The 25659-nt window shown below is 40.7% G+C and overlaps 1 protein-coding gene across 2 annotated transcripts; it reads right to left on the bottom strand.

Moving 5' to 3' along the window:
* Positions 1 to 451: 451 nt before the first annotated feature.
* On the bottom strand, positions 452 to 24262 carry LOC307026115 (ADP-ribosyl cyclase/cyclic ADP-ribose hydrolase 1-like). Of its 2 annotated transcripts, none has more exons than XM_079661254.1 (8): positions 24007 to 24262; positions 22659 to 22785; positions 22433 to 22568; positions 21634 to 21716; positions 20551 to 20624; positions 16085 to 16171; positions 15844 to 15927; positions 452 to 640 (listed from the first exon to the last, which is right to left on the bottom strand). In XM_079661254.1, the coding sequence occupies exons 1-8, from the start codon at positions 24183 to 24185 to the stop codon at positions 583 to 585; spliced, it is 828 nt and encodes a 275-aa protein (XP_079517380.1). In that variant the 5' UTR covers positions 24186 to 24262; the 3' UTR covers positions 452 to 582. The 2 variants fall into 2 exon arrangements, with proteins under 2 accessions (XP_079517380.1, XP_079517379.1); XM_079661253.1 differs by lacking the exon at positions 452 to 640 and adding an exon at positions 15420 to 15753.
* Positions 24263 to 25659: the final 1397 nt, after the last annotated feature.

Here is a 25659-nt window from a genome sequence, read left to right on the forward strand (position 1 = left end):
GGCTATATTGTGGAGGTGCAAAAATGAGGTTTTTACAACTTGGCGGATGTGGGGGTCGAGGGTGAGGGTGGGGTCGAATATCAAGCCAAGGTTGCGTGCCTGGGTGGAGGGGGAAACAGGGGTGCCATCGATGGTGAGTGTCAGGTTGGGGGTTTTGCTGAGGGTGGATTTGGAGCCGATGAGGAGGAGTTCAGTTTTATTGCAGTTGAGTTTGAGGAAGTTGTGTTGCATCCAGGATTTTATTGCAGTCAGACAGGATTCGATGTGTGTGAGAGGGGGGTTGTGGGGGGATTTGGTGCTGAGGTAGATCTGTGTGTCGTCAGCATAGCAGTGAAAGTCCAGGTTGATGCCATGAGGATGTTAAATAATCATGAATGAAACTGACATTGACATAACAATACCCCTTTCACATTTAGTCACTCTGACACACAGGTACAAACTTAATTACGTAGATGTTGTGTATAATAGCACATTATTCCATTTACAAAGACTTTACACAATATGTTCTAGACAAAATATTATTCTTACATTAGGTTATTGTTTTGTTTACACAATATATTCTGATTTTGAGTTCACAGGTCATCACCAACAGGCTCCACAGGGTTTCTCTGGATGGGAGCTGCAGTCCTGGATCTGGGTTCTGCATAGCAGCAGTAACATGTATAGTCGTTATATGAGTATATTAATTTATACATGGGAACGTCCTCTCACACAAACATGCTGTACTTACTCAGTCACTTCCTCGCAGTTATATTATCCGTTGATCCAGCTCTTTCTGGAAATTCTTTAAAGATGCATTAGTGCAGTTTGTCCTGAAGAGGATACAGAAAACAGGACTTAAGGAACAACTTTACCTGTTTAACTTTCTGCATATTTGTATGTTGAACACCATCAAAATAAACCACTTATTTAGCAAAAACAGATTTTCTTTTTACTTTTCTTTTTTACAAAGGCTTCATTTTTGGAGATCCAATTACTTTCAAACCCACAATATATAACCACCACTACAAGTTCAGTTTTAATGTATTTAATTTGTCTTTTATTACATTTGTATCTTGCTACAGAGTGCCTTCATATTTAACTTTAAAGAGAAAGAATAATATTTTGAATCAATCACATTTAAGACATTCAAAGCAGAACCATGATGATTGAAAGTTCTGACATGGAACTATCCGACACTCCTGCTCTAAAAGGATTGCGTTCATTCAGATGTTCTGAGCAGATTTAACATGACCCATTCCTGGAAGTCTGTTCCACCGTCTCTCATAAATTAAAACATTTTACACCATCTGTAAAACCACAGCTGCATTGGAAAATTGGGATCTGTAAGGTCACGATTTCACCGTGCAAAACATGATATTTGATCAGAAATCAAGCCATACCATAAATATACTGACGCAACATTCTTATTAACACTTTTATTTTCTCACATTTATTCATAAATCCCATATTTACCCTTATTATCAACACACATTTTATTTTTTTCCATATTTTAATGTTTTTTTCTTTTATTAAACAATAATGGATTATTACGTTTATCAACATTTCTCTACGTATTTATTTCAATGACTTATTCTAAAATATTTCTATTTCTATTATAGAATAGGATCGATAATGTTGAGAGATGTTTTTCAGATTGTTCTCATATAAAAGGCAGAAAACCTTACAAGCGAGATTGTCAATTGAACGTAATTAAAAAGCACAAAAAAAAATCGAAAACAGCATTGTCACTGTTAAAATAGGTCATGGACATTTACATAAAAAAAGAGTAATTTCACATGTTGTCAAACTCATACAAAAATAACGATACAGTATATTTTAAAGTACTGTATAATGGCACATTGTTCAATTTACAAAGACTTTCAAAAATAAACTTTAGGCAAAATATTTGTAAGGCTTGTTGTGTCATTTTGTCACACAGTCCAATCTGATATTGAGTTCATCACCAACAGGCTCCAATGGGTTTCTTTGGATCGGAGCTGCACTTCTTGATCTGAGCTCTGCATTCAAATAAACAAATAACATGTCAATATATTTTGAGTATATACATGTATAAACATGGATGCTGTACTTACTCAGTCACATGTTATTCCTTGATCCAGCGCACTCTGTAAATCCTTTAAAGATGGATTAGTGCAGTCTGCCCTGAAGAGGAAACAGGACTTAAGGAACATCTTTACCTGTTTAACTTTCTGCATATGTGTGTGTTGTACCTCAAAAATAAACCACTTTTGAAGCACACACAGAAAATGTATGACAAATGTCAATAATCTTGCAGAAGTTTTAAAAACAAAGAGAAAATCTTACTTTTGAATGTTCTTTTGAGTGACCAGAACAACATTCAGGCACCATGGGGTATTTGATCCTCTTCACCTCTATTGTTGCAAAAGTACTGAAAATGAAAAAAGGTTTAAAAGGCTTGATTATTGGAGGTTAAGATAAGATAAGATAAGATAAGACTTTATTTATCCCGAAGGAAATTGTTGTGCCAGAGTAACAAAATACAATAAACACAGCAGCACAAAGAGCAATTAAACATCCACAGACAACATGAAACGTAGAAACATAGAAAGTCACACAATCAATGCAATTATTATTAGCAGTATTTAGTAGTTATAGTGCAAAAATTAAAACGTAGTGGCAGTTACGTAATTGCACGTTATCATAGTATTATTAATAATACTAATAATAATATTATGATATAATATTGCACATAGCTATATATATAGCAGCGAGTGTATTGCAGTGATGGAACTTATAGTATATTGCACATAGTGTTGGTATGGAGGTTCTCAGTGCCCTTTACTTAGGGGTGAAGAGTTAAAGAGTTTGATTGCCACTGGGAGGAAAGACCTCCTGTGGCGCTGTGTGGTGGTTATGGGTGATCTCAGTCTGTGGCTGAAAGTGCTCTGGTAGGAAACCAGTGTGGCATGCAGGGGGTGAGACCCGTTGTCCAGAATGCTGAGAAGTTTCCTCAGTATTCTCCCCTCCGACACCACTGCCAACAACTCCTGATCCACTCCCAGGACAGAGCCTGCTCTCCTGATAAGCTTGTTGAGTCTGTTGGCATCAGCTGTCTTCACCCCGCTGCCCCAACACACTACAGCAAAGAAGATCACACTGGAGACCACCGAGTCATAAAACATCTGCAACATACTGCTGCAGACGTTAAAGGACCTGAGTCTCCTGAGGAAATACAGGCGACTCTTGCCTTTCTTATATAGGGCATCAGTGTTTTTACTCCAGTCCAGTTTATTCTCTATGTGGACACCCAGGAACTTGTAGCTGTCCACAATGTCCACATCCATGCCCACGATGGTAATTGGGCTTGGGGCGGTACTCCGCTTTCTGAAGTTAACCACTAGCTCCTTAGTTTTTGTGACGTTGAGCTGCAGGTGGTTCTGACCGCACCACTCCACAAAACTTTCCACCACACTCCTGTACTCAGCTTCCTGATCTCTGATGATACAGCCCACAATGGCAGAGTCATCTGAGAATTTCTGCAGATGGCAGGACTGTGAGCAGTGTCTGAAGTCTGATGTATAGACTGTGAACAGGAAGGGAGAGAGGCCCGTGCCCTGAGGAGCGCCCGTGCTGCTCAATATAATGTCAGAGGTGTTATTCTGCAGCTTCACATACTGTGGCCGAGCTGTGAGATAGTTGGTTATCCAGCTCACCAGTGGAGCATCCACCTGCATGTCCAGTAGCTTACTGCTGAGCAGGGCAGGTCTGATGGTATTGAAAGCACTAGAAAAGTCAAAAAACATGACTCTCACAGTGCTGCCTGCCTTCTCAAGGTGTGTGTGTGTACTCTGTGCAGCAGGAAGATGATGGCGTCCTCCACTCCAATACGAGGCTGATATGCAAACTGCAGGGGGTCTAGTGATGGTGCGACCACTGTACGGAGGTGTTTAAGGACCAGCCTCTCCAGCGACTTCATGGCATGTGATGTCAAAGCCACCGGTCTGTAGTCACTGTGTGTGCGTGGATTTATCTTCTTCGGCACAGGAACCAGGCATGTTGTCTTCCACAGGGCAGGGACGGTCATCATGTCCAGGCTCAGGTTGAAAATGTGCCGAAAAACTGCACACAGCTGAGTCTGAGTGTGAAATTAGCTCAAAGCTCAAATCCGGCATATTTACACTTGAAGCATTATTTGTCTAAAGTGTTCATTAATGTGCATTGTCCCTATTCAAATAAACGATTAAATGAAATGGAATTTTCCGACCCTAAACAAAAATGTGGGCAGCATTAGAGGTGCTCACCTTTCAGGATCAAATGGTGTGTCGATGGATCCGTCTAGCATTGCTGTGACATCATCACAGGCAAAATGTGCAAACTACAGACAGGAAAATAACATTAGAGTACATTTTAGATTTATACTACAGACTAACAATTTCCTTGTGACATTTATGATCTATGCAGTTGAAGCTCCCGTACAATCAGCTGAATTTGGTTTATTTTTTTATATTTAAACTATTCATATCTTACACTGCACTGTACCTTTAATTATTTTTGTATATATATTAGCTTGTTTTATGTTTATTTGATTCTATTTGCTTTTTTATAACAGTTTTTTAATGCCAATTAATAATGTGTTTCCGCTGCACTATTTCTTAATGCTCTTAATGTCTTTCATTTTTGTAAAGCACTTTGAATTGCCTTTGTTGTTGAAAGGTGCCATATAAATAAACTTGCCTTGCCAATATGTACTGCTGGTTGTTTAGAGGTCTTTCTATCTCAACAAAATGTTGCACAGAAAAAAGGTATACAGCAACACATTCGTAGTATAACGAGCGCAAGGCCTTCCTCTCAACATAGTGTCATGTCCAAGAAACTTATTGTGAAAGTTTATTCTTTATGTTAGAGTTGTCATGTCCCTTTGTCTTGTGCTTTATGTCTATACCCTTAATTATTTCTTCCTCTCATTTCAGGCCTCCACGCTCCCCGCCCCTTTTCTGTCTCCTGCGTCCTTGATTATTTTCCCCGCCCTGATTGTTTCCAACTGTGTCCCCTTTACCTGTGTATATATTGTGTTAGCTCCCTCCTGTTAATTGTCAGTTCGTTGTCTCACGAAGACCACGTATCGGCTTACCTCACGGACCTTTTCACGGACCTTTCACGGACCTATGCTATAGATCGCATTATAGTTTTCCTCGAAAGAGTGGTTTTGTTTTCCTTGTTTTATTACTGTGCAAATTCCAGTAAAGTCTTTATTTTGAAACGCTATCTGAGTCTGAGTTTTGAGTCGTGCAATTGAGTTCATGCCTCAGTGTTCTCCCCTTGACAGTACGAACTGACCATCAAAATGAACTCAGCCGACTCAGATCAGATTAAGAACGCTATCCGTTCTCAGGGCCAACGTCTTGGGCAACAAGAGGAGCGTATGGCCACCATGCAGCAGGGAGTGCAGGATCTAACCAGCAGCCAGGGGGAACTACAAACATCGTTGACGACCCAAGTTAATCTACTGGCAGCAGAGGTTCAGCGTGTGCTCACTCACCTGCAGGCTGTTTCTCCTCCTACGACTCCTCCGGTTCCAGCGGTGACCGGATTCGATCCCAACCGGGTTACTGAGCCGCACAGGGCTTCCATGCGTCTGGCTCCACCCGAAAGGTACTCCGGGGACTCAGAAGGCTGCCGGCCGTTCATCGTGCAGTGTGAGTTACACTATCACCACCAACCGGTTGCTTTTCCCACGGACATTTCCAAAGTGGCTTTTATGATCTCTCATCTCTCCGGCCGAGCAGCAGCGTGGGCCACGGCAGAATGGTCCCGAGGCTCGCCTATCTGCGGGTCTCTGGAAAACTTCATAGACACTATGAGGAAGACCTTCGATCAAACCACGCCGGGCAGGGAAGCAGCTCGGGCTCTGATCAAGCTGCGACAACATCAGCGGAGTGTGGCTGACTACGCCATCGAGTTCCGGACTAAGGCAGCCGACAGCGGCTGGAACTCCGCTGCATTGTTTGACGCTTTCGTCAGCGGTCTCTCGGATTCTTTACAAGACCAGCTGGCGCCTCTCGATCTGCCCGCTGATTTGGACTCTGTCATATCCATGGCTTTACGTATAGACAATCGTTTGACGGAGAGGAGAAGGAATAAATCCAAGGATGCGGTTGATCCACCTCTCCAGAGGAGACGCTCGCCGCTGGATATTACTTCTTCTTGGAGGCCCCGTCACCCCTCACCACCTGCGTTCCGGACAACAGCGCCCCCTGGCTCCGTGGAGGAGCCAATGCAGTTGGGCCGCGCCAAGCTGTCGCTGGCAGAACGTCAGCGTCGATTCAAGGAAGGTCTGTGTTTCTACTGCGGGCAGCGCGGACACCCACAAGCGGCTTGTCCGGTAAAAGAGGAGGCTCACCAATGAAGAGGAGTACGTTGGTGAGCCGGATCTCTTCCTCTGACTTTCCTCCTCGCACCCTGACCCGGATCCAGGTAAAAATCAGAGACAATGTAGTTACTCATGGTGTTCTCATTGACTCAGGGGCGGACGAAAGTCTTATGGATTGGGGTTTAGTTAAAAAATGGGACATAAAAACTAAACCTCTACCCCAGCCTCTTGAAGCGAGTGCTCTCGATGGGCGGCTGTTGTTTAAAGTGACTCACCAAACGGAGCCTTTAGAAGTAAGATGTAATGATAACCACCATGAGACAATGTCTTTTCACTTATTTAACTCAGCCCAACATCCACTCATTTTGGGGTTTCCCTGGTTGAAACTTCATAACCCTCACATAGATTGGCAATCTGGGAGGGTGGAGGGGTGGGGAAAGAATTGCATTGATCTCTGTTTTAAGCAGGTAGCAGAGATTGACAGGGGATGTAACACTGGGAGTGTTAGGCAGGATACAGTCCCAAAAATATATCTTCCGGATGTACTTTCAGTTCCTTCCTGCTACCACGACCTTAGTGAAGTTTTTAGTAAGTCCAAAGCTCTGGCTCTTCCTCCTCACCGCTCCTATGACTGTGCTATTGACTTGATTGCCGGGTCTCCCATTCCTAAGGGTCGACTTTATGCAATTTCAGGACCTGAGAAAGAGGCCATGAAGGACTATATTGATGCCTCCCTCAAGACAGGGCTTATTCGTCATTCCTCATCCCCAGCAGGGGCAGGGTTTTTTTTCGTGGGCAAAAAGGATGGGTCTCTTAGGCCCTGTATCGACTACTCACCTCTCAATGACATTACGGTTAAAAACCGGTACCCCCTCCCTCTCATCTCGTCCGCTTTCGAGCAGCTTCAGGAAGCCAAGGTTTTCACCAAATTAGACCTGCGGAACGCCTATCATTTGGTCAGGATCAGGGAGGGCGATGAATGGAAGACGGGTTTTAACACCCCTTCAGGACATTATGAATACCTGGTCATGCCGTTTGGATTGTCAAACGCTCCTGCAGTCTTCCAGGCTATGATCAACGACGTGTTGAGGGAGTTTCTGAACCGTTTCGTTTTTGTTTATCTGGACGACATTCTGATCTACTCCCCTGACCTTCACACCCACAAACAACATGTCCGCCTGGTTCTACAGAAACTGCTCCAAAATAAGTTGTTTGTCAAAGCTGAAAAGTGTGAATTTCATGTGGAAACAGTCACTTTTTTGGGCTTCATCATTTCCCCAGGTCAGGTCATGATGGACCCAGAGAAGGTTAGCGCAGTAGCCTGTTGGCCTACCCCTGACTCTCGCAAAAAAGTGCAGCAGTTTTTAGGCTTTGCTCATTTTTACAGACGTTTTGTGCGGAGCTTCAGCGCTATTGCAGCCCCTCTTCATGTCCTCACGTCCCCTCAGGTGCCTTTTGTGTGGTCTCCTCAGGCTGAGGAGGCTTTTTCTCGGCTGAAAAAGATGTTCACCACTGCCCCCATACTTACCATGCCGGATCCCACTCGCCAGTTCGTGGTGGAAGTGGATGCCTCCAACGAGGGGGTGGGAGCGGTCCTCTCCCAGCAACAACAGAAGGACAACAAACTTCACCCCTGCGCCTTCCTGTCCAGGAAGCACTCCCCGGCAGAGAGAAATTATGACGTGGGAAACCGTGAGTTGCTGGCCGTGAAGTTAGCGTTGGAAGAGTGGAGGCATTGGTTGGAGGGAGCCGAGCATCCTTTTGTGGTCTGGACCGATCACAAGAACCTGGAGTACATCAGAAAGGCCAAAAGACTGAACTCCCGCCAGGCTAGGTGGACCTTGTTTTTCAACCGTTTTGACTTTGTTCTTTCCTACAGGCCGGGGTCTCAGAATGTCAAGCCTGACGCTCTGTCCCGTCTGTTTGACCCTGTGCCTGCAGCCAAGGAGCCGGAACCCATCATCCCATTGAACCGGGTGGTAGGAGCGCTGACTTGGCCAGTAGAAAAGGAGGTAATACGTGCCAATGCTGGAGCTCCTGCACCAAGGGGTTGCCCGCCTAACCGGATTTTTGTTCAGGAGGCCGAGCGACCACAGGTGATCCACTGGGCTCACACTTCGCTGCTCACCTGCCACCCCGGAGTCAAGAGAACTATGTTCATTGTTAAACAACGTTTCTGGTGGACATCCATGGAGAAGGAGGTGAAGGAGTATGTGGAGGCGTGCCCTATCTGCGCTCGAAACAAGACCTCTTCCAGGTCGCGAATAGGGTTATTACAACCACTCCCTATTCCCAACAGGCCCTGGTCAGAGATCTCCATGGACTTCGTCACTGGCCTGCCCCTCTCTAGAGGTAAAACCACAGTTCTCACGGTAGTGGACAGATTTTCCAAAATGACACATTTCATTGCTCTGCCAAAGATGCCCTCAGCTAAGGAAACGGCGGAGGTCATGATGCAGAATGTGTTTCGGCTTCATGGTTTCCCTAAGGATATTGTCTCCGACCGGGGCCCCCAGTTTGTGTCACGCTTCTGGAAGGAGTTCTGCAGCCTCATCGGTGCCACGGTCAGTCTCTCGTCTGGATATCATCCGGAGTCTAACGGCCAGACAGAGCGCCTAAATCAAGAACTGGAGACCTGCCTGCGCTGCCTGGTGTCCCAGAATCCATCCTCCTGGAGCGAGCACCTCACCTGGGTTGAGTATGCACACAACATCCTCCCTACTTCTGCCACGGGCCTGTCCCCGTTTCACTGTGTTTATGGCTACCAGCCGCCACTGTTCCCAGCCACGGAGAGGGAGGTCACGGTCCCGTCTGCCCACGCTCTGGTCAGGCGTTGTCGGCGCGTGTGGGCTGCGGCTAGGAAGATACTCTGCAGGAATTCACAACTGGTTAAGAGAGCAGCAGACCGAAAACGCCGACCAGCCCCTGTATACCAGCCAGGCCAAAAAGTCTGGCTCTCTACACGAGACCTTCCCCTCCACGTACTCTCCCGAAAACTGGCTCCCCGGTTTGTGGGTCCTTTTCCCATCACCAAGGTCATAAACCCAGTCTCAGTGAGACTACGGCTTCCCAGGGCCATGAAGGTACATCCCACCTTCCATGTAGGGAAATTAAAACCATTGAAGGAGAGCGCTATGGTTCCCACCGTCAAACCCCCCCCGCCCCCCCGGATGATCGATGGAGGTCCGGTTTACACGGTCAAGTCACTATTGGCTAGTCGGAAAAGGGGTAGAGGGCGACAGTTACTGGTTGACTGGAAGGGTTATGGTCCTGAGGAGCGGCAATGGATTCCTTCCCGCTTCATCGTGGACAAAAGCCTCATTGAGGATTTTGACCGCCTCAACTCAGAGGAGCCTGGGCCGTCAGGAGCCGTCCCTAGAAGGGGGGGTACTGTCATGTCCAAGAAACTTATTGTGAAAGTTTATTCTTTATGTTAGAGTTGTCATGTCCCTTTGTCTTGTGCTTTATGTCTATACCCTTAATTATTTCTTCCTCTCATTTCAGGCCTCCACGCTCCCCGCCCCTTTTCTGTCTCCTGCGTCCTTGATTATTTTCCCCGCCCTGATTGTTTCCAACTGTGTCCCCTTTACCTGTGTATATATTGTGTTAGCTCCCTCCTGTTAATTGTCAGTTCGTTGTCTCTCGAAGACCACGTATCGGCTTACCTCACGGATCTTTTCACGGACCTTTCACGGACCTATGCTATAGATCGCATTATAGTTTTCCTCGAAAGAGTGGTTTTGTTTTCCTTGTTTTATTACTGTGCAAATTCCAGTAAAGTCTTTATTTTGAAACGCTATCTGAGTCTGAGTTTTGAGTCGTGCAATTGAGTTCATGCCTCAGTGTTCTCCCCTTGACACATAGCACTGATAGTTAGTTGTTAACCATTAGTTTGAGTTCTACAGGCTCAGCTTTTTCCCACCACTGCAAAACCGGTGAATTATTGTTGATGAATTACAGCAGTTGAGACTCTGCTCCAAAAAGAGTGACGAGGGTTCACATATTCATTCCACCCCGGGCAGCCGGAAGTGAATGTGTCTAGAACAACACAGAAAGTCAATCTTTTTTGATTTTCAATTATAAGAATTTGCTATGATGAGCTGTACAGGAAACTAAGCGGCTTTACATACCCACACTGAAGCAGAAAAAAAGTTATCCAAACAATAATCAGAACATAGTCAATCAATAAAAAAGACAACAAAGTGAATGAAACAAGGGTGCCTATAGATTGTATTAGCAGAATATACCAACTATGATGTGTGATGTGTGAAATATCTCATTGGTGAGAATCTTAATATGGATTGTAAAAAGTAAAAGCTAAACTGGACTAAATCGCACCATTACAAGGTTTGCAAGTGTCTTACCACTGTTGCCCTTCTCTCCACACCAGTGCAGACCACCCAGCACAGATCCCAGCAGAGTGTCCTCCAAAGCGACAACATCATCCCTGTTCTTAGTTAAGTCACGGACCAGATTCTTTGTTTTACTCCAGAACATCATCTAACCCAAAAAACAAAAGTATTATATGTATTCATCTGCATTGCCAAAGATGCATTTAGTGGATTATGTGCACAGTTTTGTGATGAAAGGTTTTTACTAGGGGTGCACCGAATGGTAAATTCTTGGCTGAAACCGATACCGAAAATAGGAAACAGTTGGCCGAATGCCGAAAGGCCGAAAATGATTAATAGAAATATATAAAAAGCCGAAAGCCGAAAGGGCCTTTTTAATAATTTTCGGCCGATAATTTTCGGTGGCCGAATATTCGGTGCATCCCTAGTTTTTACTTTGTCGCATGCATGTTCAAAGAGCGCCGCAGCAACTAAAGAGTCGTAGGCATTCATGGGGATATTACAAGGGTCCTGGTTCACATAGGCTTTTTCAAACTCATGCCATATCTCTGTACAGTTGTACCTGAAAAATAAAATCAGTGCTGTTTAGTGCCCGGGAAGTGGATCAGCGTCATCATGATGAAAATGCTGAAGTGTTGGTGCAGGCTTTGCTTGTAAAAAGGCATTTGGCATCTGGAAAATGAAAACAGGGCATTTCACATAAAGAAAAAATTTCATACATCGCATTCAATGTTGCCATTGTTGTTCATAAAATATCATGGTTGAAAAGCAGCCTGTACAGCAAAATATGATTTGTCATTACGCTGTATGTCCACTAGACAGACAATTACAAAGTGCAGCCAGGAAGTGGGCGAGTCATTGACCAAAGCTTTACTCTTTAATCTTTAGCATTGCATTTACTTTCTCTCATTGTCAGCCCTTTTTCTTATTCTTGCCCCTCACCCTCTTTATAAACAGGAATGTGAATAATCAGTATTTGAAAAGATTCCTCCTTTAATACACATTGGAATAATTAAAAGAAATGGAATACCTTACATATATTTGTATGATTATTTTGGGGGATCTGTAGTTTATTCTGAGAAGCCATGTTGAGAAGCAAAAATAAAGTCATAAATATATAGGAATGTATTTATTAGGATACATATGATAAATATTTCCATGCCATCAAATGTGTTGAGTCCAGGAAGACAAGCTTTAGGGTACAGCTAATGGTATCCTAAAAGACCTATAATAAATGCAGTCTAATATAACATTGCTGTAAGAAATTCCATCTCCATTAATGTTATAATATTAAATGTTTACAAAAAGTGCCAATTCAACCGTATAATAATTTACGAGGACATTGTTGTGGTGCTAAACTGTAATGCATGAAAACAGTATAAAGATGTTGTTTTTTTAATCGTTAATGGATTATACAGTATGTACAGGAATTGTTATTATTGTGTCCACCGCATTGGTATGAGTCATGCAGGTTAAATAACAGAAACAGCTTTGTAAGTAATGCACTACAGTTCAACAGCACCACAACAAAAACTTTTTAAAAAACACAACTTTCTGAAAATGCTTTTTGCAGGTGTGTTTTATTAGGCTGCACTAACCAAGTAAGCCCTGAATATATCTTACCTTAACCTTTTAAAACTCAAAATCACTTACTTCTTACTACTTTCAAACATGGAACATCTGTATTCAAATTCTTGCTTGAATGTTCTCTTCCCCAGTGTGATTCCAAACACAATGGCGACGACAATAACCAGAGAAGGGACAGCAGTTACAAAAATAATTTTCTTCTCCATTGTACGTTTCTTCTCCATTGTAGAGACTTTGAAAATGCCAAACTAGCAATGCACGTTGGGCTATCTAACTGTTGTTTTTAAACTCAAGTGCATCAGCTGGTGGTTATCTGCTACCCTGACCCGTCGATGGCATGGACTCTACACCTGTGGTATCTGGCACCAAGACGTTGGCAGCAAATCCTTTAAGTCCTGTCATTTACGAGGTGGGGCCTCCATGGATCTGACTTGTTTATCCAGCATATCCGACAGATGCTCGATTGGATTGAGATCTGGGGAATTTAGAGGCCAAATCAAAACGTGGAAGTCGTTGTCATGTTCCTCAAACCATTCTTGAGCCATTTTTGCAGTGTGGCATTGCGCCAGTGGCGGTTGGTGGAATTTTTTCTAGGTAGGGCTGTGCCACATGCAATGAATTTCAGCAAACATCCCAGTATGACTTAATGCAAAGAAAACTGGAGTTTTTAGTGTTCATTTACCAGTCAGTCAATTATTTTTAAATCATATTTTACATATATGTCTGCGTGCATTCCATATTTTAAACACACAAATACACTGTATGGACAATATATATAATTAATTATTATTATTATTAATAACAATATTAATGTTTTTGTGTGTGGTTTAGGGAGGGTGGCACCCTATCGCCCCCTATGGGCCAGCCGCCACTGCATGGCACATTATCATGCTCAAAGAGGCCACTGCCATTAGGTAATACTGTCTACATGAAGGGGTGTACTTGTTCTGCAACAATGTCAAAGTAACATCCCCATGAATGGCAGGACCCAAGCATCATTTTGCCCAAAGCAGCTCCGCCAGCTTGCATTCTTCCCATAGTGCAACCTGCCATCCTCTTTATGTAATAGAAAACTTGATTCATCAGACCAGGCCACCTTCTTCCATTGGTCCTTGGTCCAGTTCTGATGCTCAAATGCCCATAGGCGCTTTAGGTGGTGGACAGGTTCCAGCATGGGCACCCTGACCAGTCTGTGGTTACGCAGCCCATACGCAACAAACTGCAATGTTCTGTGTGTTCTGACAGCTTTCTGACAGAACCAGCATTAAGTGATTCAGCAATTGGAGCTACAGTAGGTCTTCTGTTGGATCGCACCATACAGGCAAGCCTTTGCTCCCCATGCGCATCAATGAGCCTTCGCCGCCCATGACCCTGTCGCCAGTTCAATAGTTTTCTTCCTTGGACAACTTTTGGTAGGTCATGATCACTGTAGACCGGGAACAGCCCACAAGAGCTTCAGTTTTGGAGATGCTCTGACCCAGTTGCTAACCATCACAATGTTGGCCCTTTTCAACGTTGCTCACATCCTTACGCTTGCCCATTTTTCCTGCTTCCAACAAATGAACTTTGAGGACAAAGTGTTTATTGCTGCCTAACATATCCCAACCACTGACTGGTGCCATTCTAACGAGATAATCAATGTTCTTCACTTAACCTGTCAGTGGTCATAATGTTATGGCTGATCGGTGTATCAAAACGGTCTGAAAATGAGCTGATCAGATTTTGGCCACTTCGTGATGTCTCAATGTTTTTTTGGGTTGTGCAACCATAAGCCAATAACCAACCAAGGTAACAGCTGCCCACCTTATCACCTGAATCTCCTCCCACAGCACCATTGTGTTTTGTTTTTTTAAACCAGTCATCTCGCAGAGGGGTGGGGCTAACAGTAGTTCATTCGCAATTAAAGCTACAGACACAAGATCAGCACTTTTGAAACAGGGCTGAAACAGAGGGGTTTATTGGATGCTACAATGCACAATCTGTTATGTATTTCGAATCAAACACTTCAGAGACATGTTTTGTATATATCTGAGACCTATAATATATTGTTGAAAATGTTTATAATAGGGGACCCTTTTAAGAAAAATGCTAACATGCTAGGCTCTTTAATCAGATTAAACTTTAAACAGACTACTAGGCTACTACTTGGTCATAAACACGGACAACATGTGAATTATTTTAGCATTTAAAAAACAAACAATTGGCATGTCTATGGTTAACACTTTGGTAATAGTTTGTATTCATGTTAATTAATAGTAGATAAGTGTGTGTATCCTTAATATCAAAAAGTATTCAAAAGGTTTCAATGTAAACCTGGTGCCGTGGTGGTAGTGGAAATTACCAAAACTATGCTGATGTTTACCGACATTACAGTACTTGTCTCAGTACTCAACACTGAAATAACTGAAACGTTAACTTTAAATAAACAAGAAATTGTCTATATTTTTATATATATATATATATTAATATATATATATATATATATATATATATATACATGACATTTATATGTATTTATTTAACAATAAATAAGGAGAGCTTTCACCTCTACAGTAGGTATTTTTCCTGAAACCCTCAACTGCAACTCCTCATTAACTTAAAGTAGTCTTATTTGTGCAGACACAAAATAATCATAGGAAACAGCTATGTAAGTGCACCTTAAGTTCAATTCATAATGTATAATGTCCAATAGATCAATTTTCAAACCTTGTTGTACTGTTTGAATTCTATTTAACATCCTCATGGCATCAACATGTTGAATGCAATGATTTTGCTTTTAACAATCATGAATGAAACTGATACTAAGAATCTATGAACAGGGCCCCCTAGTGTTGAAAATGTAACTCTCACTAGCATTAGAAGCTTTATTTAACAGGTCAATAATTTTGTTTAAAATGTGCTGATGTGCAATACCTCTGGTTTACAGAATACTGCAATCTGCACAATAATACTATTTGTTACACTTGTCTTTTAATCCATATTCTTACACATTAAATCATGAATCCCAACGTTTATATATTATAACGCACATATTACGTTTAATATAAGTTCTCGATTTAATTTCTATTTAAGTTATTTCCATTTATATTCTAGTGTTGGATCTTAAAAGTATTTCTTATATCTCATGTAATAGTTCACACAACAACTTTAAATATATATATTTTTTTAATTTAAAAACATTTCTTACAGGTGGGAGCAAGACTGTCATTCGAATTAGCTAGCACCAGATTAGAAAAAAGATTTTCTTTTAAAACTGCATTCTCATTGACATTCACATAAAAATACACCTTTCACATTTAGTCACACTGGCACATAGGTACAACATAATTATATGTTGTGTATAATAGCACATTATTCCATTTACAAAGACTGTATTTTTACAGTAGGTTATTGTTTTGTTTACACAGTATATTCTGATATCATCACCAACAGGCTCCACAGGGTTTCTCTGGATGGGAGCTGCAGTCCTGGATCTGGGTTCTACATAGCAACAGTAACATGTATAGTCGTTATATGATTATATTCATTTATACATGAGGATGTCCTCTCACACAAACATGCTGTACTTACTCAGTCACTTCCTCGCAGTTATATGTTATCCGTTGATCCAGCTCTTTCTGTAAATTCTTTAAAGATGCATTAGTGCAGTTTGTCCTGAAGAGGATACAGAAAACAGGACTTAAGGAACAACTTTACCTGTTTAACTTTCTGCATATTTGTAAGTTGAACACCAACAAAATAAACCACTCTGGAAGCAAAAACAGAACATGTATTTACTTATCACATTTAAAATGAACAGAAAAACACTTACACGGTTTTGTTCTGTGTGACCAGAACAACATTCAGGCTTTTCACCCTGGGGTAGTCGAACCTCTTCACCTCGATGCTCGCAAAAATACTGAAAACAAAAGTAATAATGTACTTGGATAGGTAGAAGAAACAGATATTATGTCGGATTAGGGTTATGGTAAAGGTTATTTAAAAATATATTACTTATTACATATGTTTCTGTACATAATTCTCAATAATATATATGTTTTCTCAGTCAAAGGCTTCATTTTTGGAGATCCGATTAATGTCAAACCCACAATATATAACCACCACTACAAGTTATTTTATTAAATGTTTATCTTGCTACAGAGTGCCTTCATATTTAACTTTAAAGTCCATGTAATGTCCAAAATAAATGTTATTCTGTGTTAATAAATCGCTTCATCACTTTCCACTGTTTCATTTGACATATCAACATCAATGATTCTTTCCATAAATACCCCCCAAATAACATGAAATGTGTGCCACTTTCCCGTGTTATTCCGCTCCGGTAGCAAAAAGCTTGCCAGCCATTAACCCAGCTGTGTGACGTCACACGTGGCAAACACCAGCCCCGTCTGGATTGTTTGTTTTGTATCCTTCCGCTATTTTCGCTCAACATATGTGTAACCGGACCTCGCTAAACTTTTTTTATCTAACAATTCATGATGGGGAAGCGATGTGTAATTGTGAGCTGTGAATGTTTCCTGATTGCTATAAACATTGATCATGGGTGCTGGAAGATTGTGCACAAAACTCGGGTCAGAATTAAGTTACTACAGGTGTTATGCCAGCTTGAGCTAAATGTCACCAGAGTACAGTGAACTTGCCTAGTGACTGAAATATATAAAAGTTGAAGTGAAATAAGTAAGGCCAAAAATGAATTACGTCTGAATATCTTTATTATTTTTACCACTTTTAATTATTTGTGGGCTCGCACATATACCAAAATAGACTAATGTACACTGCAATAAAGATAAAATGTTACAAGTGAAAAATTAACAAAAGAACCCTTTTTTATTTATCAAACAGTAAATTAATACAATCTTACAAATTTGCGATTTGGAAAATGTTGTTTTATTTACATGTTTCTTTGGAAAAATAATATTGTAAATGATGTACTTTGTAAATTATTTACATCATGCGAAACCATTTTAACCAGTTCAGCTGCATGATTTATGTCAAATTACAGATTTGGCCATTGAAATCCCTGATAGCGGCCTCCCGGTTCAGGGTAAGTCTTCCGTATCTCGGTTACAGCACATGCAGGCAGCGGGATTCTGATTTTTGGGCCGAGTACACCCCAGCACCAACGTACAAACTGTCGATAAGCTGTATATCGATACTTCCTAATGAAAAAAAAGTATACAGATTATAAATATATTTGGAGAAAAATAAAATGTTATGTAGTACTATTATGTAGCAATGGTTACAAATTGGCTTATAACATGATATTTGTATTTTACTTGTACAAAATAAATATGAGGTTTTACATGACTGCTTGACAGAATCATAGACCTCTTATATATTTCCTCACATGTGTAGTTGTTTCTTTTCCCAAGCATACATTGAACTTGCATACACAGAAAAAATAAAAGCCAAGCTGTTTTTGACTGCTTGAAAGAGTTTAATGGTATCTTTAAAAGTGTACCATATCTGTAGCGACTAAAAGTATTATATGAAAGCAAAGCTGCAATAGGCAGTTGGGTCAATCAATATTTACTTACTGGTGTAGTGGGCCATCAACTGCTCTGTGTTGTTGTTTGTATTGAAGATACGCTATTTTCAGTGTCCAAACACTGAGACAGCCTTCTCTAAAGCCTGGGTGGCTAATAATGCACCTTGGTTTCTCGTCGGTGTCTTCTATCTGGCAGAGTCCTGCACGGGTCTGATTTTCAAGACCCGCTCCCGCCCCGCACCCGTGACGTGCAGTACCGAACCCGCCCCGCTACCCGCACATATTGCCAATTAGTTCTGCAACCCGACCCGACCCGCCGGCACATGATCCGCAACCCGACCCGAACCCGCATATATAGGCCTATAAGCAGTGACAACGTGCAATTATTAACACACGCAGTTGCATATTTGGCTCAAAAAGCCTGGGATGTTGTTTATTTTCTCCATCTAGGATGACACCAAAAGCCTCCCAGACGTTGGATTTCGCTCTTGAGGAAGAGTTATTGAAAATGCTGTATTCTCCCCTATAGAGAGCTTCACCTCAGCCATTCAGAATGTGGTGCGCTCAGCAGCAGATAGATGCACTGCAGAGGTTATGATTATGCTCGGTAACGCGGAGGAGAGGTCTGAGGATTTAAACATTAAACTAAATTATTATTGTTTAAATATATTTATTATGCAACACCCGCAACCGGACCCGCATCATCTTTGTTTTACCCAGAAGCGAACCCGGAAAAAAGCGTTTGAAAAAATACCACCCGCAAATCACCTTTTTTGCGGGTCACCCGTCGGGTACCCGCGGATACCCGACCCGATGCAGGACTCTGCTATCTGGTCAGTAGGTTGCAAACTGTCTATTTGTTCCATCACCTGCCAGATCTCTCTGCAGCATACACATTCATCTGCAGCATGCTTTCACAGCATTGACATGTACACCTGAATATTGTACATAACATTAAAAAACAAAACAATATCTGCCGGACGTGTGAGGAACAGATGACAAATTAAGATCGACATTTAGTGCAGGTCAAATTAAATAAAACAGAATTTACCATTCAGTATTGCCGACTCGAGTCTCGCCGGCTGCGGAATCCGCTTCTCTTTCACAAGTTTCTGCCTCGTTGTTCGATTGCTGGGCAGGAGGCTCGTACTTATAAGGCAAGATGCCTTGAAGTGAAAGGCTAGCTGGTTGACTCTCTACTTCTGTAACTGTATCCAGATAACCCACCGAATCTGAGCTTGAATGATCGCTGTCGCTGTCGCTGTCTGAAGTTATCGCGTTGCTTGCCATTCGGACTGATTTGATCAAATGGCAATGTTTGCCACGTGTGACGTCACCGCTCGTTCGGGAGTGATCGGGGGCGTACTCGGCAAACTTCGGAACCAACATCGGTTTTTAACGTATATGTCATTTAATTATGACGAAACTTTAAACATTTTTATTTATTTTTATTCTGGTGATATCTAAACTACATGTTAAAAAACACCTGTGTTAGATGCATTACATGGCCTTTAAAGAGAACAAAATATTGAATCAATCACATTTAAGACATCCAGAGCAGAACCATGATGATTGAAAGGTCTGACATGGAATAATCCGACACTCCTGCTCTAAAAGGATTGCATTCATTCAGATTTTCTGAACAGATTTCAGTGTCCTGACATGGCCCATTCCTGGAAGTCCGTTCCGCTGTTACCCGTCAATTAAAACATTTTACACCATCTGTAAAACCACAGCAGCATTGGAAATAGGGATCTGTAAGGTCACAAGAGACCTGGGCCTCTGAGAATACAAATAACACCAGAAAATTGGGTTTTACAGATTTCTTAGAATGCAGTGTCCCTGACCTGCGTAGACTCCACTCCAGATATCCATAGATTTTTTATAGTCCTATCTTGAAGTTAACATGTTTACACACCCTGTTAAATATGAAGAAGACTATCTGGTTTTTATTTTTTTTTATTTTTGCTGTTGTATTTGTTGTAAAGTGTTTTGATTGTAAAGTGTTTTTATTGTATGTACAGCACTTTGGCTCGACCAAAAATCGTTTTAAAAAGGTGCTATATAAATAAACCTTGATTTGATTTGATTTTGGTAAAAGGGTCTCGTTGAACTCTCTGCGTGCACTCGCTGTTCATTTTCTATTCTCTTTCTAGAAGCTTTAGTAAGCGTTCGGTGTAGGACATTTTGGACTCCAGCAGTTCCCAGTATGCTGCTCTCTAGGGTCCAGTGCGGTGTTTAGCAGTGAGAACTTAAATTGGCCTTCAGGTAAGTTAAACGTGTAATGGAAACTGAATATTATGTGATTAAATTCAAACTGAAAAAAAAGTTAGGAGTATACATTTGAGCCCATAAATCATGAATCCCCATTTGTCTGATTTTGCTTTGAGATGTTGTTCACTTACAAAAATGGGGTCAATTTTATTATTGGGGCAGCAGTGGCTCAGACTGTAGGGACTTGGATCGGACTGAAAAATACGGGGTGTGGACTGGTAGCTGGAGAGGTGCCAGTTAACCTCCTGGGCCCTGCAGAGCTGCCCTTTAGCAAGGCAACAAACCCCCAACTGCTGGCTAACTGGCAAACTAATCACTCTGCATGTTGTTTGTGCATATCCTCTGTTTTACGCTTGTGTGCGAAATGTGTGGAAAAAAGTGGAAAAAGTTATTTCCTCGTTGGGGATTAATAAAGTATGTCTTCTTATTTACAAACTGTTGCTGAATTAGCATTAGCAAGTGAGAAATTAAAATAAGGTTTGCATAGAAGTCATTGAACTATAAAATATGCTCACCTTGCAGGATGAAATGGTGTGACGATGGATCCGTTTAGCATTGCTGTGACATCACCACAGGCAACTTCTGCAAACTACAGACAGGAAGATGAGGTTAGAGAACATTATATATATACTTACACTACAGACCACCTTCTCGTACAGACATCTATATTTCAAGCATCCGAAGAACTCATTATTAACTGAATGTAAGACATGTTTTGTATATATCTGAGACCTATAATATATATTTTTGAAAAATAGTATAATAGGGGACCTATAAGGAAACCTGGAAAATATAATAAGTAGGTATAAAGCAACACTTGGAATGTGGAATTCCAAGTCTGATTTGCAAAATAAATGTTTTCTATGTATTGTTAAGGGTTAGGGTTATAAATTCTGATTCAAATAAACAATTCTTGAATTTTTGAAGTTGGTACTGCAATATTCTCAGAATTAATCTTATCAGCAGCAGAACATCTAGTTTATTCTGACCTCCTCTGACCTCGTCTGCTTCAAGGATAAGTAAGCATAAAACAAACACATGAATGTATGCTAACTGCTTATATATTTATTTTTTATTTATTTTAATCTATGTAATCCAACAAAGTGCTTCTTTAGTTCCATGTTTTTCATGTGTCCTGGTTGAATTGAATCCATTTCAGCTTGTCTAGTTTAAACCCTTTAAAAAAAGATGTTGTGTTCCTGCAAGTCAATGTTTTTATATGTGATTGGATCAATAAGTTTTCTTTTAGTGGTTTGTTTAGGTGAATATTAAGAAACGTGTATTTTAGTGTGGGTGTTTTAATCACAGAATAAAACCCAGGCAAAAATAAAGAGGGCCTCTGCTGAATGTGTGGGTGGACACTGCTCGCTCAGGAGAGAGCTACACAATGTGACTCCATGGAGACGGCCACAAAGCCTCATTGATTAAAACCAGGCTGAGTGACCTTTTACTTTTCTCCTCTATATCAACCTCATTCATTCACAGGAGAGATTTCACCTCATGCGCCACCTTCGATTAAAATGGGTCATTTCAATCATGCTGTATCCAACAACTGTTGTATTTTTGGCAAAACTAGTGAAATCTTGTTGATAACTCACAGCAGTTGAGACTCTGTTCCAAAATGAGCGAACAGTGTTGTTCACACAGTCTGTCCACCCTGGGCAGCCGGTAGTGAATGTTTCTAGAACAACACACACACACAGTCAGTCATTCCTTTTTGCATTTCAATTACAAGAATGTGCTTTGATGAGCTGCATTGGAAAAAAAACGGAAAACTTCAGGACCCACACTGAGAAAGAAAACAAGTGATCCAAACATAAACAAAACATAGTAAAGGAATAGAAAACAATTTATTTTCTAAAAATGTCCCCCATAGAATTTCCTTCAACTTTCGCACAAATGTCCACCTGGACTCAAGGATTAATTGATAAGAATGTTGTTTTAAGACAAATGTCTAACAGGATCAAATGAAGGATTCATTTTGGAGAGACATGTGTGTAAACTGAAAACTTCAATTTAATTTGATGATATTTATAGTACTACAACATGAAATGTGAACCTTGTTACTTATTCCTTGTCTTCTCAGAAAACTTGAGGTCATTTGGCAACTGTTGCAAGCACTCTTTACTTAAAATGACTATGATACCCGTGTTAAAAATAAATAGGCATAACATAAATAACACCTCTGGCATTTGACATACAGGTTTGTACAGTAGGGTGTTTCTTACTTAAGTGAAGTTAAAAAACTGGTTTTAAGATGTCAAATAGAACATCATCGTTAAGACACTGAAGCTCCTTTTTTCTCAGCTCTTTATTGTTTAATTTATTAAGCAAATAATCGCATAACGCGACTAAATTACACAGTTATGAGGTTGTCTTTTGCACAAAGAATCTTACCACTGCTGCCCTCCTTTCCACACCAGGTGATACCGTCCAGCACAGACCCCAGCAGAGAGTCCTCCACGGTGACGTAACAATCTCTCTTCTCCGTGAAGTCATGGACAAGGTCCTTGGTTTTACTCCAGAACATCATCTATAACCCAAACACACACACGTGTTACCAAGAGGGGTTGAGGGTATCATGTGCACACATACTGACCGTTCTGTTAAGAGGGGTTTTTACTCTGTTGCAGGCAGGTTTCAAGGGGGCGGCGGCAATTAAAGGGTCATAGGCTTCCATGGGAACATCACAAGGGTCCCGGCCTACATAGGCTTGCTCAAATACATCCCACATCTTTTCACAGTCGTACCTGAAAAATAAAAGACTGTCGATGAGCGTTCTATTCATGTTTTATTTGAGTGTGCTTTCTGAAGCACTTTGTCACTTGTGTTTTAATAAGTGCTTTATAAATTGGTATCATTGTGAAGGAACTATCATGGTTGAAAAGCAGCCAACACAGTATGATTAATTCATATTTACAGTCAAGATTAGCTCAATTACAGTTGATAAGACAGACGCTACATATCATTTTCATCAGCTGTATTTACACTGGTCAGACACAAACAATGTGCAGTAGGTGAGTCAATGACTACTGAACCTTTACTCCATATTTAGCGTTTCATTTACTTTCTCTCATCGTGAGCACTTAATATTCCTCACCTCTCCCTCTTTCTAAACATTAATGTGAATCTTCAGTATTTGCCAATATTCCTTAAGATTATAAGCTAACACGTACACACTGTAACTCTCATTCATGAAATCACTATTTCTGCATTTTTGAAAATGTCTCTGCATTTTAACGTGTTAAACAGTTTTAAAAATACATACATAGTTTTTCCAATCATATCAATACAGTCAATTAAACACATTTAGGAATCAGGATTCATACGGTTTGGAGGTAAACACTAAAATGGACAGTAGAGCAAGGGAAATATGGAATTCTTTCCTAGACTAAATAATCACAGACGTATTGATACTTTTTCTTGATTATGTCTTGTGTTTATGCCATGCAATTCCATTTGTTGAATCAAACAAATAAAGGGCATCTTATAAACAACTAACTTTATACATAGCTAAAATAAATGCAGCCTTTATGCCTAATACATAATTAGGCCTACTACGGTAAGAAATACGATCTTCATTGAGTTTATAATTTTGAGGTGTAGTTTGTGGTTTTGAATCTGTAATGCATGCATTATACAGTCGATTTATTGACAGGTGTTTTTATTAGTTTGTGTATCCCATTCATATGAATAAGGGTAAATAACAGAATAGCTTTCTGAGTAATGCATTACAGATCAAAAGCATCACCAAAAAAACCGATACAATTAGCTGAAAATGCTTATTGCAGGCGTAATAGGCTGCACTGGCTAAGTGTACAAAATAAGCTGTGAATTTAGTGCAAATGCTTACTGCATCAAATATTTACCATTTCATTGCATTCCAAATTGAATTACCAGTTATGTGAGGAATCCCAGTTTAACTTTGAGCCTACTTTATATTCTGTACATTGAGTTTTAAAAACGCTTACCCTTTGAACCCCTGACACCTTGCAATGAATGTGGGCTTTAGATTGTCTGTATTCTGCCGCAGACTGAGTCCCAACACAACGGCAACGATAATAAGCAGGACCAGGAGAGCGACGACACTTAAAATAATACAGCGGCTCCTGCGTCTCTTCTCCGGAAGACGATACTCTCTTTGCTCCATTAAAGGCTGTTACAGTTCAACCCCAAGACGAATGTTTGGCTGCCTGATGAATGTTGTTGGTTTTCACTGAGACACTGCGAGCGTTCCGCCGTCTATTTATAGAGGAGCGCACTCACGGTGGCTCGTGGTCATCTGCTCCAATCAGGAACCTGTGCTGTTTGGGTGGAGCTGCCCAACCTGAGGTCCGAGGACCACAGCTAGACCGTTAAGCAGTGGATGTGAGTAACTATGCAGAGGTGGAACAAGTACTCAGATCGTGTACTTGAGTAAAAGTAGAAGTACCAGAGTGTATACTCTGTTATGATTAAAAGTCCTGCATTCAAAACATACTCAAGTAAAAGTACAAAAGTATTAGCATCAAAATATACTTAAAGTACCAAAAGTAAAAGTACTCACTCTGCAGATTGGTCCTTTTCAGAACATACATGATACATTTTTATAATTATTGATGCATTGAAGTGTTATCAAAGGTGCAGCTATTTTTAATGACTTCACTGTAAAATATGACCATGATTTCACAATATTTAGCTGTAATATTTTACAATAAATTACTGTTTTACCACTTTACAGTCTTTAACTGTGATGTTCACAATATAATACTGTAATTTTGAATTTCACAGTGAAATCAATGCAGGCACAGTTCATTACTGTGAATGTACAGGATAAATGATTACCAGGATTTCACAACATGTTACTGTATTATTTCACAGTAAAATGCTGTATTCAGACCATGCTCTGTGATAACACAACAAATTAAGTGATTTTCTTGCTTTTATCGCTCTTGCTTGGCATTAAATACTAATTTATTTCTTTGGTGCAGGTTTTACTTCAATTGAAAGGGGCACCGCTGCATGTGCCTTAAAATAAACTATGCAACATATAAATCTATGTAAAATTGAAATTGTTGTCTTGGCTTATTGTTTTCAGGTGCTTCCTGGGGCCTCGTTTATAAAGGGATATACGCTCAAAAAATGGCGTACGGCAGTTTCTACGATTTATAAAATACTATCTTGACGGGAAAACGTGCGGTCTTCCACGCAAACTCTAACCCATGCGTACGCGCTAAGCACAAAAACGGGAGAGACGAGAAACTGCGACACCGTTGGCAGAAGGAAGAATGGAGAGAAATATGTGGAAATAATACCATAAATAAAATGTTACCTCTCATTTATCATATAGCCTATGAAGAATTCATTTTCAAACATTGATTAAAGCCAATCTTAAAATGATTTAACAAACGCCTGTTTGAGACTCCTCAGTGCACACAAAAACATAACTTGGAGAAATAAATAAATACGGATATGTTATTTAAAACCACCTCGAATATGTTGTGTTTGTCACGATTCTCATGTTATGTCACGTTTATAGTTTTGTAGGTTTGGGTGTTTTTTGTTTTTTCCCCTGTCATGTTTTCCTCTGGGTTATTGTCTGGTCCTTTTCCCTGTGTTTTTCCTCTTGTCATTAGTTTCCCTGG

This window comes from Notothenia rossii (genome assembly GCF_949606895.1).
Source record: "Notothenia rossii genome assembly, chromosome: 12".
Lineage (NCBI taxonomy): Eukaryota > Metazoa > Chordata > Actinopteri > Perciformes > Nototheniidae > Notothenia > Notothenia rossii.

Coding starts and splice junctions, on each gene's coding strand:
- LOC307026115 (XM_079661254.1), bottom strand. CDS start 24,185: ATGGAGCAAAGAGAGTATCGTCTTCCGGAGAAGAGACGCAGGAGCCGC. Junction 16,172..20,550: donor ACACCATTTCATCCTGCAAG/GTGAGCATATTT, acceptor TTTTGTTTTCAG/TATTTTTGCGAGCATCGAGG. Junction 641..15,843: donor AACTGCGAGGAAGTGACTGA/GTAAGTACAGCA, acceptor GCTGCTATGCAG/AACCCAGATCCAGGACTGCA.